The sequence below is a fragment of the Prorops nasuta genome, unplaced genomic scaffold (genome assembly GCF_024137725.1).
Source record: "Prorops nasuta isolate Cenicafe-Biocafe unplaced genomic scaffold, Cenicafe_Pnas_1.2 PNAS00022, whole genome shotgun sequence".
NCBI lineage: Eukaryota > Metazoa > Arthropoda > Insecta > Hymenoptera > Bethylidae > Prorops > Prorops nasuta.
This window is the reverse complement of record NW_027116819.1, coordinates 3,008,206-3,027,772: the sequence shown is the minus strand read 5'-3', so window position 1 is coordinate 3,027,772 and position 19,567 is coordinate 3,008,206. Positions and strand designations below refer to the sequence as shown.

The 19,567-nt window shown below is 33.3% G+C and overlaps 1 protein-coding gene across 1 annotated transcript; it reads right to left on the bottom strand.

Annotated features, from left to right (window-relative positions):
- Window positions 1–708: 708 nt before the first annotated feature.
- On the bottom strand, window positions 709–2,487 carry LOC136781318 (uncharacterized). The gene has a single exon (XM_066740168.1). The coding sequence runs from the start codon at window positions 2,485–2,487 to the stop codon at window positions 709–711; it is 1,779 nt and encodes a 592-aa protein (XP_066596265.1).
- Between the last annotated feature and the right edge of the window lie 17,080 nt (window positions 2,488–19,567).

Genomic DNA, 19,567 nt, shown 5'->3' with positions numbered 1-19,567 from the left:
AAAAATTTGGATGTCCTAAATTCAATGATCTTATAGAATTATATAATTTTCAAGAAACAAAATGTAAATTACATGCTAGAATGTACACTATAAAAAATACAAGAGTACATTGCCCATTCGAGGAAGTTCAAATATTTAGAAATTAGGTAATAGATAATAAGTAATAATTTTAAAAAAATATGTTATAATTAAATTTCTAATTTTATATATGTATATATGTATTTTTAATATTCTTTAAAATTGTTTTACAAAATAAATTTTAACATACATTTTATTCTCTATCTTTACATTTTTTTTTCGTTACTTTTGAAATGTCCCCATGGTAGTGTATTTACAAAATCATCCATTATAAAACGTTTATCATCGTATGGATTTAAAGCTATTTTTTCTTCTAAAATACTATACACTTTATGCATTTTAGAATTTACTCTACCTTGTAAACTTACTTTAATATCTTGATTGTATAGACAATCTAAATAATCTTGAAAAGTAATATTTCTTTTTACAACATTTGATGAAATTCCCTTAATTTTCTTTATGTCACATTTATCGAAAACTTGTATGGCATACATTTTTGATCTTAAACCAATAAATTCTTTCATTATATATCCATTATTTTCATCTTTTATCAGCCCAGGCACTTTTTTATTAACCAATGGTATTTTATAAATATTATTTGTTGAATAATCACTGGTATCAAACATTGTTCTACCAATCTCTTTTAATAGTTTCATATATATCAAAATGTTTGATTTCGTAAATCAAGCTATCAGTATCCATATATAAAATTTTAACGCAATCATTAAAGCTCGTTTTCATATAATTATAGTGAAAATCGTATAAACAAAGTTTTGAAATATCTAATATTGACATACCAACGTAAATGGGTTTATTAATCGTTACACATAATCTATTCATTTTAATCGCCATTAAGTTTTCATTAAAAATAACTCTACTATGAAAATTAGGTTTTGAAATATATGAATTAGCACCGTAACGACCGTCCCATACAGTACACAATTTTACATCCACATGATTTCGAACATTTTCCATTGTTTTACCGAAAACGGCATTATTCATTAATTTATATAAGTTTTTTTCAAAATCATTATTAGCTTTTACACGTAATTCCGTGTTGAATTCAATGTAAACGCGTAACCATTCTTTTTGCTTAAATTGTAAAATACGATGTATTTTATCCAGTTGAAGACCATGTTTTAAGCATGTTTTCAACATTCTAATGTGTATAACGTATCTTTTCTTATCGTATAACGTTGTTAAAAGCTTCTTATGTTTACTATTTACCGGTGATAAATCATGAGTAGGACAAAATGGTAAATCTATATGAGAATTATGAATACTTTGCGGATATTTTAAGTCGACTTCTAATATATAACCTAATGTAGAATTTGTGTCTATATTATTAACATCAAAATTCTCGCAATTATCAACCCATTTGAATTCCGCATATGGTAATGCTTGTGACATTGCCCATCCATATAAATTATTAACATCAAAATACATTAAATAAACATCATCCTTCATAGGATCATAAAGATCATGCATATACTTATTATTTGCCACAGAATGTCTTTTACAACATTGACTAATACCACCTCGTATACCTCGCTCAATAAACATTACCTTATCAATATCTGTAAATAGTTCTAGTTTTAAATTTGTAAACATTAACATTGCATCCCAGGTAAAACTCGGGAGAGTAAAATAATAAGCAGGATCTAATCCATAACTTGATAAACAATTCATTCTAGAAGTTTGAGATATATCGGCTAATAGAAGAACATTAGTTTTTAAATAGAGATCATTATATTCACCTAAATTTTTAATGTTAAAAATTTTCCATACTTTTTTCGCATGTTCATATTCCTCTAATGTTATATTACATAAACTTAATTCATTATAAAAATCTTCATATTTTGGTAATGTAGTATCTTCAAATTTATCCCAACTGTCAAGATAACCATATGGAAATACACCTTTTTGCGTAACTAATTCAAACTCAGTATTATTAATAAAATTTTCTCTTACAATTTTCATATCACTTTTACACAATGTTTGCGATAGTTTACTAAGCGATGTATTTAGGAATCTGTATGAATCAATAAATCGTATTTGTAAATTTTTTTTGTTTTCATGAATCTTAACTGTTTTCATAATTCCAACATATCTTTCAGTGTTTAAAGCAATTACTTTAGTAATACCATTTAATAATAAAGCTACGTCTTCTATTAAAAAATGTGCAGCATAATTACTTAAGTTATGAAAAACTATTGGTAAAATATGGGAATCACGATAATTTAAATTATATGTACTATGTGCCGCTCCTCTAAATATACCAGTTAAATGACAATGATCTTTTACCTTTTCATCATTTTCAAGAAAATCTTTCTCACATATATGACATTTTGTTGCCTTAAAAAATTCTAACTTTTCTATTTTAGTTAATTCATTCATAGGAATGTTCATATTAAATATACATTGTTCAATTATCTTTTTTAGCTCATTGACAAACCATTTCACACAATTAACTCCTCTATAAAATTGATATATACATGATTCTTTATTTAAATTTGAATGAAAATAATATCTAATACTGCATAGTATATGTTTTTGATATTTATACCGGTATTCATTTTACTGTTGTTCTCATTATCAATATTCTCTATTTTTTCTAAAATGCATTCAAAATCAGCATACATAATATACGGTAATTGAATTTTACGACAAAAATTTTTAAAATATATCCATTTTTCATCTTGATGTGGTAGCTGTATTATACAATCGTTGTGTCTTTTACAATCCTTATAATGATGATTTAATTTCTCCTTTGATTGGAAATAATGTAGACATCTGTTAAAAAAAATATATATAATGTAAAATATGTATATGTATTGTTAATTTTATAAGAAATATTTACCTGTTACAAATATATTTTTTGTATCTATTCTTGCTTAGTTGTTTAGATAGTAAACTTGATAAATTTTTAATCCAAACAAAATGAATATCTTTCCACAGAAGTAAATCAATGTGTTTTTTTCTCATATGATTTTCATCATCGTGATCATCAAAATGTTTACTTAAACGAAGTGGCAAATATTGTTTCTCATTTTCATCGTATATGAATACATTAATAGTCAAATTGTTATTTGTTTCAAATTTTTTAATTTAATTTAAAGTCATGGGAAATTTTATTCCATCGCAATTCAAAACATCAAGATAATGAGGATAATCCTTAAAAGAACTGCAGTCATTGTTGTGTTTTGGATATAAAGCAGTCACAATAGCCCACATAAAACATTTATCATCGTTAGATTTAACATTCACAATTACTCGTGTTTTTCGTATTTCTAACGGAAGATTCATCCAATGTTCTCCTCTTAGTAATTTACACTTGTTAATATTTATTACTAAATTTAAAATTTTTGATAAGGCCCATCCACTGTCACGTTCTTGAAATTCTTCCAGAGATGTTAAAATTGAACTCACAATGTTATTCATATACCATTTCTCCAAATCACTGGTATTCAATAAAATGTTATTTCTCGTTTGAAGACTTTTAACATCCAAACTAAATTTATTCATGTTAGATATAGTAAACTCACCATTAAAAATAGCATTTACCTTTATAGAATTATATTGTTCCAAATAATATTTAATTTTATCAATTATCATTTCTTTAATATCCAATAAAAATCTATGTGGATCTACGTGTAGGATATTTACTATTAAACCAGTAATAATTCTCTTTTCAAAACCAGATTCTACATTTTCCCAACGGCAAACATTATTTAATGATGATTTTTTTATTTCACTCCTACTATTACCACTATTACCACCACCAGACAAAAATTATATAATAAAATTTTCTTATAACTTTTAAATTTTGTAATTTTCGCCAAAATATGTTGTTGTAATCCTATACTTATTGTATGCTTTTTTTCATTAACACTTTTCAAATATTTTACAAGATTTTCAATAAATTCATCACATTCTCTCATCCATTTTTGTTTTTCAATAACAGTATGGATTAATGTTAATTGTTCCGTAAGATTCTTCTCAATTCTCAATATAAAAGTATGTAAGTCGTCACTCATTTTAACCATTTCAATATTTGATCTTAGCACAGCAACCGTCGTAAAAAAACAGAAACTCTTATACGAATAAAGAAATATTTTATACATATATTCTTCTATACTAAGAAAAAACACATTAGTGGGAGAATAGAATAAGTTATAAGTGGGAGAAATAAAAAGTGGGGAAATATTAGGTATGCGGTTAGAAGTAGATTATATAACATACTTTGAAACAATGTAATTGTGTGTGTCATTTATAGAGTTAAAAGTTTTAATATATGGAATAATTTGATTTATTGATTCTTACTCACCATCATTATTCTTATTATTTTTTCTTAATTTATATGAATAAAAACCAAACAAACTTTCCATTAAATTTTTTAATTTTTCAACTACGGAGTATGTTGGACACTCTATTCCAAATAATGATAGATCAAATTTGTCAGTCTTTGTAATAATATTACGACATTCATTGAATTCTCGATAATTACCATCCTGAATTATATAAATCTTACCGTTGTTAAACTTAAATAGTGACATTTTACTGTTGAAATTGAAAATTGTTGGAAATACTTCATTCAGTACACCATAGCTTATATCCTTAAAAAGTGCGCAATTCTTGAATACTCTCACATAATTATTATCAACGATAACGAAGATAGTACCCATATTACTTAAAACAGCTGCCGGAATTCCATCTTATGGTACTTCACTTCCAAAAAGTTGTTGATACGTTTTTGGATAGCTATAAATAAGTTTCAAAGATTTTGCATTAAAAACATAAACATAATTATCAGAATATACTGCAATCTCATCTAATGATACTTCATGTATAGCTTTAATTGATTTGAAGTCCGAGGGTAAAAATTTAAGCCAATTTTTAATTAATTGTGGATTTTTAAATTCTTTTGAATTCACGTCAAAAGACCAAAACATTGTTTATAAATAACAAAAAATCTTTTACCATGAATAAAATAGAGAAAATAACTCGCAGGTAATTTACAAATTGTGTTAAAATTTGAAACATCTTCTTCCTCTGATTGTGGTTTTTTATCTGAAGTAGGATTAATGGTGGTAAAAGTTTTCTTTCTTCGCGGTGTTACATCTTCATTTGTTGTTGGAATCATTGGACTATTTTTTACTCCCTCGCCCGATTTATATAAATTATAAATATTATTTAAATCAACTGTATTAAAAGGTGATCCATTCGTAGTATCGTGGTGTTGAACATAAGAATGCATTATATGCCCAAATGTATCATGATGTAAGCTTAAATTGTGTCCAACTTCATGCATTAAAATCCAATATAAACTATTCAAATGTGAATTGTACGGTCCTAAACCAAAAAACCATTGTTTTTTATCCATATATAAATGAATTTCTTTTCGCTGTTGTAGTTTATCAGGAAAATATGCATGTCCCACAACCTGACCTCCTAATCTAGCATCACATTTTGTTGAATCATAAACAAAGTTATGATTAACACTTTGAACTGAAATAATTATATCTGCTTTACTTTTTTCTTGTACTTCTTTAAAAGTTAAATTTGTCACAATTGACCATTGATTAAATACTTCATGTGCAGTTTTCAATTGAGGTATACTAGCTACATGAAAATACCACGATAATTCCTTTTTATACCATCTGTTCTCTTCCTAATCATTATTTTGCGAAAAATCTCTTAATCCACATCGGGGTCTTTGCATGAAATCAATAATTTCTTCGGTCGTAATATCCTCGACTAAGTTAAAGTTTTGCTTAAAAATTCTTAATCCATGTTTATAGATTTCATTATCCGCAGCATTTAATACCATACCATTGTTATTATTGAAATTTTCATCGTCAACATAACTATATTTTGTTAAATAATTTGAAATGAAAGTACTATTATTATCACAAAACACAACCCATAGAGAGAATATTGATATAACTGTGAATTTACGTAGGAAATTCATTTTAAGACACAACAGTAACACATGAGAGTAAATAATATACTAAAATCAGAGGATTAAATTTTTTTATTTTTATACGATGCAAACATGTGGGCGTTGTGTGTGTGTGTGTGTGTGATTTACGTCAAACACTGATTACACATTTGATGACCAAGACTGATGGGGGGAAGAGGGAGAAAAACCTTTAATCTGTAAAATAGAAAGAGAGAATGAAATAACAAAGAAACAAAATAAGTTATTGTTAGTTTTTAAGTTTTAATAACGAGCAACGAATATTTGAATTTTGCGCGAGACAAGTGGCGCCACCATGCTTGGCATCCATGCAAAACTTTTGTAAGCTTTTTCCTTCTCTTTGAGCGTTGGGCTGCTATAAGAAGAACTTGGCTGGAGATCCAAAATCACTAATCAGGTGTTAACTTGGTTACACCAAAATACTCAGAGATTCTCAATTATTCTCACTGTACGGTTCTGAATAAACGATTCATTATTTCAATATATTTTAAAACATTTATACCATATTCTCTTAATACTTACTGTAAGTTTTAATTTGATACATCATATTTAAATACTCTTTTTTTTCTTTTCCCTCCTCTTCTTCTCCTCCCTCTCTTACAACTCTTTCGACTCCAGAAGCTCCATTGCCTTCTGTGTTTTCATCGTAATCATTCTTTTTGTTTATCAACTTTTTCTCTTGATATATGTGAAATTTAAAAGTTTTTCTCGTTAGATCTTCAAATTTGATATTCACTTTTTTATATTTTTCAAGAGTTTCACAGATTTCATCAAAGACCTCTGGATGATTTTCCAGTATATTTCGACTTATTTTCAATGGTAGTCGAAGACACTCTACAGTGTTTAACATTAATTGTATTTGCTGACCATACCTCGTTATAACCTTTGAAATTTTAGTTAGCTGATATTCATGGTATAGTCGAATATTTGGTACAAATATGTTTCTCTCTCACTCTATTTACACTCAACGAAAACAAATCTTTCTTCCTTGGATTTCCACTCATTTATTCAAGTTTTAAATTACTTAATCTCTTTTTCCTACTCCCCCTCACTCCCCCCTTTCCTTTCTTTTTACTTACTTTTAGAAAACTAAATTAAGATGTTGATGGTGGTGGTGGTGGTGGTGGTTGTGAAGAAGATGGAATTGTTAATTCCGATGATATTGATGGTGGTGGCGAAGGGGATGGAATTGGTAATTCCCATAATATTGGCGACGGTTGTGAATGAAATTCAAATGATACCCCTCGTGGCATTGGTGTTGGCGGTCGTGGAGGTGGAGTTGGTGGTTCCCATGGTGTTGGTGTTGGTGGTCGTGGAGGTGGAGTTGGTGGATTTATTAAAGGTAATGATTCTTCTTGTATTTCCATCGAAGGTAATGGTTCTTCATCTAATAGTTCCAATGATGCTGTATCATACGTTGGTAGGTTCCATAGATTCACCATGTTCAACTTTATACAGTAATATTCAGCGATAGACTGAATCAAAGCCGTAAAGCTACGGATTTTCATCCTATAGGCCTGATCAAAGAGCTACAGAATTCATTTACTTAATATTTTATCTAATCAATCAGCAGTAAAACTAGATTTGAAATTATTCAATTAAATCCCTGTTCACAGCAGTAATTCGTAGAACTCGCTCACTTATTATATCTTAATTCGCAGTTTTAACTTACCCACGCAACAGCAGCAGCGCTACATAATGTTTCTCTTTTATCACACATTTATACGTCAGCTTCTTATCATAAACTGCAGAAGTTTAGATAGGTAAAGAGGAAAAAGCTGACATAATTTTACATGATTAATGAATTTTCTCTCTTCTCATTCCTTTGTTTTCACATGATTTTTCATTGGCATTATCACACTTTTTCTCTCTTGAAGAGAAAAAAGGTGGAAAGAGCTATATTTCTCCTCTTTCATTTTTCTTCACTTGATTTTGATTGACATTATCACACTCCTCATTGAAGGAGAAGAGGAAGGAAGGAGCTACACGTGTTTTTGGGTGTGCAATAGTAGAGGAGCAATGCGGTTCCGATGACAGGGAGTGGGGGAAGCTGTTTTGTGGTGTGGATGGGGGATGGGTGGGGATAAGACTCTCTTAGTATGGTAATGGTGGGGATGAGGAAGGAAAGGGTCTTATAGTGGGATCGAGTTTGGTTAGGGAGGGAGGGGGTATTTTTCACCCTATGGTACCGTTGGTTAATTATCCTATGGGGACCTAAGTTATCCTACGGGGCCCTAGTTGAGGGAAAGTTTTTTCACCCTTCGAAGTCGATGGTTAGTTACCTTACGTAGCCTAACTATTTCCGACTCTGCTACACAGATAAACTAGGTTGAGTTAATTGCTAGTTCCAGTAGTCACCGCCAGGTGACTGCCTTCCTTAATCTTCTTTCGCGCTAATGGTATTTTAATATTACGTAATTACACACACGGGTGAACTAGTTCAATTTAAAAAAGATGTTTGACTAAAATTATACACTCGCGGTACCACGGGATACGGCTATACAGAAGCTAGCCTTCAAGAGGAGGATGTGGATGAAAAAGGAGGAGGAGGAGGAGGATGAGACATGGAGACTGGATGAGTAACTGATAGTAAAACTTTAGTTATTGAATAAAAAACAGTTTTAAGAATTTTTATAGCCTTTCCTGACTTATCTTTTAGCCATTTTTAGCTTTTCAGTTAAGCATATCATACGATCCATCTAACAAGCAGGCTAGGTATTAGAAAGGGAAAGAGTTGTCAGTGCACTTCATTTTTTTGGAGGGGTAGGTAAAGCAAAAAAAACATAACTTTTACCTAGACTTTAAGAAACTGTATTGGCACCATTCTAGCGATTGGAGAACTGATTGTAGAGTGTGCAGATATCTTCTAGAACGGATATGCTCGAGCACCGGACGTCTGAGATCGTGCCATGACTTGTTCAAAACAAACGTCTAGACTAATGTTACTTGATTTATGACCCCTTTAGAGCCCCGATTTTTTCATATTCTCTCATTTTTTTATATGTCTAGCTATCAAAAGGAATGTGCTCGTAAATTTTCCCGTTTCACTTTTCACTTAAGAAAAGTCTGCAACACGTTTATGCAATTAAAAGAATTCTGGAAAACCCACTGGTAACGTGTCGTGACTTGTTTAACGCAAATTTTCCCTAGTTCACTTTAGAAAAGTCTACAACATGATTATGCAATTAAAAGAAATCAGGAGAAACCGCTTGTAACGTGTTACGACTTGTTTGACGCAAATTTCGTAGGCGGGCAAGAATACCCAACCACCCAAATATTAACTTCCAATAAGAATGCATCTCATCCCCTTCCATGAATGCATCTCATCCCTTCCACCATTTTTAAAACCCTTGTTGTTAGCAATCGGGAAATTTCAGTCAGTCAGTTTTCATTAGAAGCTTCAAGGAGGTGAAAGATCCAGTGCAAAGCTATATTCCGAATATTTTCCTTGCTGTACCACAGAAACTCTTTTGGGTGGTAAGAATTATTCTTTTATTATTATTCTCTTTTCTTCCTATTCTATTTCAATGTTTTTCTTTTCTCAATTTCTATGTTTTTTCACAGAAAAAAGGATTTAACCAAGATCAATGCACTTGCAACTGTAACTTACGAACCTAAGACTTTCGTAAAGCTGAATACTTTTGAGGAGAATAAGGAGTATCAAATCACTGAATTAGTGAAAATTAAGACCAAATATGGAGAGAAATTAATAGCGAAGCTGGCTACAGACGAATGGTTCTTCCTACCCTCAAGGATGATGAAGTTACTGGAGTCGCCTGAACTAATCAAAGAACTTCAAAATGCTGCATCAGCGAATACATTAAAAATCTTATATGTTGGAGGACGATACAATAATTTAGAATTTAAAGTTACCCAATGATAATCATAAGATAAATTTTGGAAATGTTTGTAAGGAATGTTTTTAAGGAATGACATCAATAAATGTTTATTATATCTTATTTATTTATTTTTTCTTTATCCCTCACTACATTAGTAAGATACATATTAATCTAGTCTATTAACTTACATTTCTAACAATACTAGTAAACGGGTTATATTCAACGATTTTATCATGTATAATTAAACAAAACGCAGTAGTATTACTTGGAATATTTCTAGTACAATCAATCTCAATTTTAACGTCAACAGTGCCTGATTTTATAGATTCATTTTGATGCGAACAATCGAGGACGAAGAGAGGACCGTATTCCACAAAGTTTTTGTAATTAAGCATTGGTTTCGACTGTTTTTCTCCTGCATAATATGAATGGATAAATTTAACTTACATATCATATAGTACAGAATAACGGTTTTTTTCGCTATCACTATCAATTCGGTCATATGGATAAAATTCTGAATTCAGATAGACTTTAACATCACGAACAGAACTGTCATTGAATCTAAGCACCTCCATATGCTGCGTACTCTTCTTATTTTGTCTAAATGCTTGTATAACATATCGAGGTTTCTCCAATTGTGTTGCAGCTTTTACGGCCCATGTATGCCTCTGTATTTCAGGTAGAAGTGGATATTCGTAGAGTTCCCAGGAACGAAAAGCCATGGTTAGACTTTTGTTTTGCTCAATCAAACGTAGAAATTTAAGTTTTGTATAATCATTCAGTGATACATGAGGAATCCTCCATTGCACTTTTTGCAAATCAATTTTGGAGTTGATGATTTTTCTCGAAGAATGTAGTGAATTTATATCATCACGTGCTCGAATAAGAACGAGTTCATGACGTGCATTTATTATAACTCTTCTGTAGTCTTCACAAAAACCCAACAGCATTTGCAATTGTACACAAAAGTTGAAATGATTCGTAGACCTGTGATCAGTTAGAAACCATCCTGAATGACGTAGACGCACTTTCCTCAGCAGTTAAGGAGATGAGATTCTTCATGGAGCTAGTAATACCCACATTCTTGCAGCGATCAATCTCAATACCATTCAGTTCATAACGAATTTCATCAAACAAGAATGCCATGGAATTACAGTCAAGTCCTACGACATCTTGGGTTGCTGCATCCGGAGCACGGGTTCCAACGATTATCTTTCCCTCAATGTAGAGATAACTTTCACAGGGTAGAAGAATTAAATCTTGCTGTTGTATAGGAATTCGAATTTCATCACTATTTCCCAATGAGGCATTTGCATAAGGATTGTATGCATGCATTTCCATTTTAGTGATGCGATTGTCGAACACCGGTTGAGCGGTTACATCTAATGGATCCATTTTTATTTCTAACGTTGAAACCCAGTGATTGTAGAAAGGTGATATTTCTTCTTGTTAATGATGCTCCAACGTTACCTTCGCTCAATGTATTTTGTCCTCCCGCGTTACCTTCACTCAATGTATTCTGTCCTGCTGCAGCAGTTGGACTGATAGGCTCATCGAGTATCGGTGATTTATAAGTATTGTTATGGGTTCACACCGTGACAAACTAATTTAAGTACTTTTGGTACAACTAAATTTATTCAGTCCTTGTAGAGTTATTTATAATGTTGAATTATAAAAATAAATTATAGTTATACAGGTTTTAGAGGTTTTTTAATAAAATGATTATCTAATTGAAGTTAGATTGAATTTAGAGTAACTTGGGAGCTAATGCTCAGATAAAGTCACAGATGACTTGTTCTAGTTACTGCTGGGCCTGGACTGATCGGTCAGGAACCGAGCAGTCAAGTCGTTGCCTAAAATGCATCGATTCTCATGACCATATATGGTATGGTTTTAGGGAATCGATCGTGCGTCAATAAGTCGATTGTTCTAATAGCTGACTAAGACTTTCGGCCACGCGCGCTCTGAGGCCCTGGCAACAAAGAAGTACTGTTGCCTAAGAAAGAGGTTCAGGTTGCATACGAATGATGCCACACGGCTCTTGGTTAGAATGCAACCGGAGCCTTTTTGAATTTAACTAACTTTTATTAATTAAATGTTTTAATTCTAGTTATTGGCTAGTTAATAGAGAAAAGTAGTATAAGTAGTTATATGTATATAACAGTATTCTTGTAAATCAACATTTTCTAATATGTAAACGAATTGTGATTTCTTCACCTCCGAAATTTACTATACGATCTTCCTGATCGAGAATACGCAAGGTGAGACGGTCAATTACTTTCGCAATGACTGGCAAGTAAATGACGTTCTTCGGTGTTTCTGCGATTTTATAACCTGGCGGAACACTCGGAAAAAATTCATGTATAACATGTCGAGGTCTACCGTTTGTGTACGCACCCGCTGTAATGTTACATTCAATTCGTAGAATATTTACTATTATAATGTTTACGGGCTCGTCTGATTCAGCTAGAGTGTTCGGTGTAATAACACTATATGATGAAAAACCCAACAAAGAGCCTATATTGTTAGGTTGTGTAAAATCAATCTGATATTTACACTTTATTTCACTTTTTAATGTATTATTATTAGCACGTAGAACAATTACTTCTTCTTCATCACCTTCGAACATTTGAGCACGTAAAAAGTCATTTATAGCATTGAGCTCATAACAACCTGTAGGTATAGTTAGCTCCTGATCATCAACGTAAAATATATTGTTTGTCTCATCAACATTAGAGATTGAATTGAAGCTCTGAAAGTCTACGAGACCGAGTTCATAATGTCCATCTCGAAGATTGATCGGGGGGAAAAAATCTGACCCCAATACCGAGTCACGGCCAGAGAGTGTAACTGTTAAAGACATTGTTCACGTAGAAACTTGACACACAACTAACCGCATATGCTTGAATCATACGATTGATATTGGTCGTGGTTGTAGTAGATTATAGCAGAAGGTCCAAAATATTCCACAAGTTCAATTGGAGGTTTTAAATTTCCGAAGGAATCGAAATACTTAACGTGCTTATTACGTTTAACGTAAGGGACCCAATGTGTTCCAGGACCTTGTTCGTCATCAAGATTCACAATTGCGCACTCATTGCGTTTGCTCATTTTGAGGTAGAGATGTACGCATAAAGACTCCCCGAAAATGCGGTATTTTACGGCAGACGTTTGATAATTGCATATTACTAGTAGGTCCAGATTTAGGAAGTCCATTTATTTTCTTTTCCTTTTCCTTTTCACTCCCTCTCCTATTCGACTGTATGGTGCGAGGTATAAACCTTGTCCCCGTCTCGCTTCCATTAAGCGATTGTGTCGATGCATTTCTTCCAATTGTTTTTTGGCTGCTTTGATGTCGTTTACAGCCTTTGCTATACCTGCAGCACCGCCAGCTAATGCGCCCACCGCATTCAGCAGCGGAAGCAATGGTAATAAACCCCCCCGTTTTGTTTTAGTAAGTGACTTTTTCCTCAATAAACCACCTCGTTTTTTCGGTACACGAATTTTTCTTTTCTTCGTACTTTTTCTAGACACTCGCAGTCCTAAGCCGAGTTTCCGTCTTGTATTCATTGATGCCCATAAAGCAGTTGCTGTCGCTCGTTCACCTACGGATGAGTCACTAGCTATGATACGTTGTCGTGCTCGGCGTGCAAGTACTTTATCAGCTTGATGACGCGAGGGCAGGTCCTTATATACTGAATATGCGATATCATGCTCACGGCAAGCATCATCCAGAGGGTTTATTCCTCGATCACCACGTGCTAACCGTTCATGAAGGCAAGTACCTGGACCGCAATAATTGTAGCCAGGTACATGCAGCTCGAAGGGTAGTTTATTTAGCAGCTTATTGAAAAAAGATCCACAACCATATCTCATCATGTCATGCTTTCCTAACGGGTTCGTTGACACATCCAGCAATTTTTTATTGAAGGCGGTATTCCATCAAAATGATCTTGATTAGGTAAATTATAATGTTCCGTACAGGCACGATATTGTTGCACTTCAGGATCTGCACGAATGTGCTCAGGCAATTTACACCAAACAAGTCGAATACTGTTTGGAAAGCGCTTCAATACTAAAATTTTTGGAATGTATTCAAGCTGCTCAATAGTTAAATCCTCCAAACGTAGCACATCTAACATTAACAACGACATAATGAGAACTGATGAGATAATCTGCTTCAAGCCTATAAATAGCTTGCATGATCATAGAGTTTTACAGTTATGGATTTCGTAAAGCAACCACTGCACATTCGTGTCTCCAACGCCGATCGCTTTATTGTCGGTGGGGGTTGTGGAGGAAGGAGTAAACGTCATGGATCCCTACTTTCATCTACAATTCGTAGTATAATTTGCGGACCCTCGAATTGCGGTAAAACAAACGTACTGCTTAGTCTCGTAGAAAGCCCTAACGGTGTGAGATTTGAAAATATTTATGTATACTCAAAGTCGCTTCAACAACCCAAGTATCAATACCTTGAACGGTTATTAAAAGGACTAAAAGGTATTGGATATTTAAAATTTTCAAACAATAGCGACGTTGTAAAGGTAACTGAGGTGTTACCCAATTCTATTTTCATATTTGATGATGTTGCTAACGATAAGCAGGATAATATCAGAGACTACTTCTCCATGGGTAGACATTCAAATATTGACTAGCTTCTACCTCTGCCAAACTTATGCTAAAATTCCTAAACACATGATTCGTGATAATGCAAATCTTCTCATAATCTTTAAGCAAGATGGTACTAATTTAAAACATAATTATAACGATCATGTAAACACGGATATGTCATTTGAAAAATTCAATGAATTGTGTTCAAAGTGCTGGCACCATGATTATGGATTTCTAGTGATCGACAAGGATAGTACAATTCAAAATGGTAGATATCGGAAAGGTTTCGATGAGTATGCTAAGATTAAATAGTATACCGTTTGCTTAAGATTGTTCAGTTTAGAGCTAAGTGTCCATCAAAACACACACACATCAATTGAGCGGGGAATAAACCTAGTATAAACGTGGAAATAAAAACGTGGACTGAACCTGGATTGAACGTGGATTGAACCTAGATTGAACGTGGTTTGAACGTGGAAACGTGGATTGAACGTGGAAACGTAGATTGAACGTGGATTGAACGTTGATTGAACGTGGAAAACATGGAAAGCAGGAAAATGGAAGAAAAGATGCTGCTTAAGAAGGTTGTTGCGAAAAGTAAAGTAATTCGTGAAAAATATCGTGCACTCAAATCAGGAAGAGAAATGATGGAAACCAATTTAAATGAAACTTTTAAACCAATTGTTGAGCCATTGAAGAAGCTCACTGCACATAATGAGATGACCCTCGTGTCCCCGAAATATGAGTATTAACAGGAACCGCTACAGAAGACAACTGTAAGCGATAATTCTTTTATTATTCCATCGAAACGTAAAAGGACTTATCTCTCATCGGCTCCACAACGTAAAGATTTCGCATACAACTCTAGAATTAAAATTCCAACCCCTTCATCTGATGATGATGAGCAAGGAAATTCACGACCTAATGAAACATTATACCTTTCTCTGGAAGAGGATGGGGATGGGGAGGAGGAGGGAGTGAAAGTGGAAAAGGATGTTAATGATTTAGCAATACCATCACCAAAGCAAGCAGAAACTCCATCATCGCCATTGCAAAGATCCTTAGATTTAAATAGTTCTTTGTCAGAATATGGAGCAATTGGACGTAAATATATAGAGATGTTTATGAGTAAAAATAAGGAAATAATTGATTATAATTTTGGAGTTGAACAAGATGGTAGTCTTAACAAAATGAGAATTGGAAAATGTGCTTTTAAAGTAGATCGTGGAGATTTTATTATTATTGATAAGGAGTATTATCAGGGTACTATTGGTCTATTTGAATTGATCTTCATGAAAGAGCCACATGATTATACTGAAGATGATTTAAAAACATATAAGAATATTCTTTCTCAAACTAATGTACACCGAGCAGATTACAGTAGCGAGGGAAAGCTTCGTGGGAATAAGGGTCATAAATGGAAGAAAATAATTAGTCCATTATTTCCTCCAAAGAATATTGTAAAAGGCAGCGGTTATATGTGTGTTAATGATAAACCAGTGAACTATGTACATTGGAATGATCCGAACGAATTAGTTGAACTGTTGTGGTTCAATCGCTGATTCACGACAAACTTGAAATTCTTTTGTTTAATAAGATTTATTGAGATTTGTTTACAACGTTTCTTCTTTATACAAGTTGATAACCAGAGCTATGAGCTAGTTAATAGTGTACTTAATTGGCAAAGGATTGCCTATAGAAGTCTAAGAGGCAGGAGGACTGAAGGTCCTAAAAGATTCGACTGGTGCCTCTTAGCTGTAGACTCGAACTGAACTTTGGGGCTGCACGTTTGGGGCTCTTACCCTCAAAGTGCAGCGTCAAACATTACCTTATATGGTAACATTTGCGGGTCCCAATGGTCAAATGCGTCATTGTTCTAGAACATACGACTGCCGTCGAAGTGCATTTGCCACGTGTCGGGACTTAGCCTTGGCGACAGTGTGAACGAGCTGCGTCTGGCGCTTCGTATTATACTCAGGAATTTGTCGCTATTAGGAGTATTTCTCCTTTACAATGAGGCTATTGGTATTTTAGTATAACTGTGATAGATTTAGATTTATTAATTATGTCTTCAAATGATAATAATATTAACCCATTAACGTCCAAAATGTCAAAATTTCTTGCACGTTTTCAAAGTGATTTTTTCCTATGTAATTGGCGTTGAAAAAATTCTTGAACCACATATTCTGATGTAAAATTGCATGCTCTTTCAGAATCCGTTGCCACAATCATGATAAAACTTACAGGAAAAGAGATATGCTCGATTGAAACATAAAAAACACCTAAATTTTCGAAAAAAAAAATTTTTAGGATTTTTTTTCGAAGTGTTACGGTGAAGATATCACCTTGCGACCGTGATCAAAGGTGACCATGGGAGTTGAAGTTTAAGAGGGAATTTTTTTGTTGACCTTGAACCATCGCTTCTTTACAAAATGGCGGAAAAAACGATTTTTTTTTTTCAATCTTCATCAACTTTTTTCTCGAAATCTATGGTCTTTAGAAAAAAATTCATAAAAACAAAAATGCCTTAGAATCGCTCGAGGAACATTCTCAAATTTGTTCAGAATTTTTTGAGACAATTTTTGATTTTCCGGGAAACTTGTGAAATGGAATTTTTAAAAATGTCTCCAAAAATTCTGAAAAAATTTTAGGATGTTTCCCGAGTGCTTCTAAGACATTTTTGTTCTTATGAATTTTTTTCTAAAGTCCATAGATTTCGAGAAAAAAATTGATAAAGTTGAAAAAATAAAAATTCGTTTCGGCCGCTGTTCTAAAAACCTATTGGTAAAAAACGATTTCTGTGCAAATTTTAGGAAGATTTTTTTACTCTTAGCGTTACCCAGAGACTACGGCGTGGATGTGGTAAAATTCTGTCTCCTTTGGGGTGCTTTTTTCCCGTGAGTCCCCTTGCCTCTCACGTCTCGGGGTGCTTGTTTTCCGTGAGTCCCCTTGCCTCTCACTTATTCATACTTTTAGGTGTGCTTTTTTAGCCAACATTTATTGCAAATATTTAAATTACATGTTTTGCAGAAAATTCTTGTTCTTATTGGACAGTTTCCATTGGAACAAATCCTCAATTTGTCACTATTAGATCGTCCATGTGCTTTACTTTTGCGACTACTTTTTTGTAAGTAGTATTTGGCAATCGAAATAGTGAACTCTTTTATTCCAACTTTTTTCTTTCCATCGTTAGCAGCATTGAAAATTACAAGAGAATTAGTAATAGACGCCTGTATAAGTCTCATAAAAACTACCCATGTCCATTTTTTTGATCGTATACTTGGGAGTATGTCATTGCAATGTCCGTCATGCAGGTCAACACCTCCCATGAATTTGTTATATAGGTGAAAAGCTTGCGGAAAAGGTATTTCAATTTTAGATTTAGCCTCTGCGCTGTATCTTTTTGAAATAGATAGAGGATTGACACCTGCTGCAGTTGAAGCTATTGAGACGGGCTTCGAATCCATGATAGTAATGAAATTTATGCCACTGTTTACGTCGTGCTTCACCACATATGTCCCTCTTGGAGCTTTCTTATCAAGCACATTTTTTTCTTTGACTCGATTATCTCTGATAGTACCAGTGCATTTCAAACGCAATTTCTTCAAATGTAATACCAAATCCATGTTAGTGAAGAAGTTGTCAAAGTACAGATGAAATTGAGAAATTTTGTTATAACTTATTATTTGAAAAAATGGTTGTAATAAATATAATACTACTCGTGAACCTAAAGCACATTTAGATAACTTATCTCCAATTTGAGAATTCTTGCCGCAATAAAGATCCAAATTCAGTAGATAGCCGTCCGAAGTACACAAGCCCCAAAATTTCAAACCAAATCTTATCGGTTTTCCTCGAATAAATTGTTTCAAAACAGTTTTTGCATAGGATTTGGCCATCATCTCATGAACGGATAGAGCAGTTCTCCATATTCCGAATTTCATGATGTTATTTTGAAAAAGTTTCAGTAGAGAACGAACGCGCCATCCTCGATCATTTGAATCTTTGTCTTTGTTTTTTGAAAACTTCAATTTAGATTTTGTGATTTCAAATTGTTGGCGAGACATTGCAGAAGAAACTACTTCATTAGATTAATACGGATCAGATGACCAGTAATCTCTCTGTGATTTTCTGGGATTGAATGTAGAAAAAATAACTATTCCAATAAAAGTATCAAGATCTTTCAATTTCAAATCATAACCATTGTCTTTACACGCATCAATAATATATTTTTTCATTTCAATAGAAAAAAAGGTTTCAAACAATTGAAAAGGTTCGCTCCTACGTATTTTCTTTTTTTGCGATTCGGACAATAATACTGTTTTATCCTTTTTCTATGGATTTGAGGAATTACTCCGCACGGATGAATTCCTTGGTTTTTAGGAAATAAAGAAAACTACACGAATTAAGGGAAAAAGCCCGAAGGCATAAAAAACCCTTTTTATTGTCCAGAATTTACACAATTTACACAATTTATAAAATGTCTTTTTGATGTGTACAATTTATTTTCACTCTCAGGTCGATACACGTTAGATATCTGAATTATTCATCACCTCGTTTATTAATTTAGGCCGGGCCTGATATTATGTTTAATAGCATGGCTATTATTTCATTTATGGGCCGGGCCCTTGATTTGGACAAACAGCCGGGCTGCTTTAACTTCACCTCCACTCGTTTGGCTCGGGCCTTACAATTCTTACTCCGTTCGCACAAATTCTGAAGTCTAGGATTGGGCCTTTACATCTTTCACTCCACTTATACAATTTTACGTCTAGGCTCGGGCCTTTACATATTTCATTCCACTTGTACGTCTTACGTCTAGGCTCGGGCCTTTACATATCTTTTACTCCGACACGTCTGAATCGTAGGAAAGTTGTTGGGTGACTGACGATGCTCGATCTAAAAAATTGACTATCTCTACCTTAAACAAAACACAAACTGTCTCGATTTTTTCTAGAAGCTGCTGAGCGTAAAATTAATTACACAACTTCAGATCCTTACTCGATTTGTTGCCATGCAAAGATCGAACATCCTCCTCCCGTTGAGAGCTTGGCGA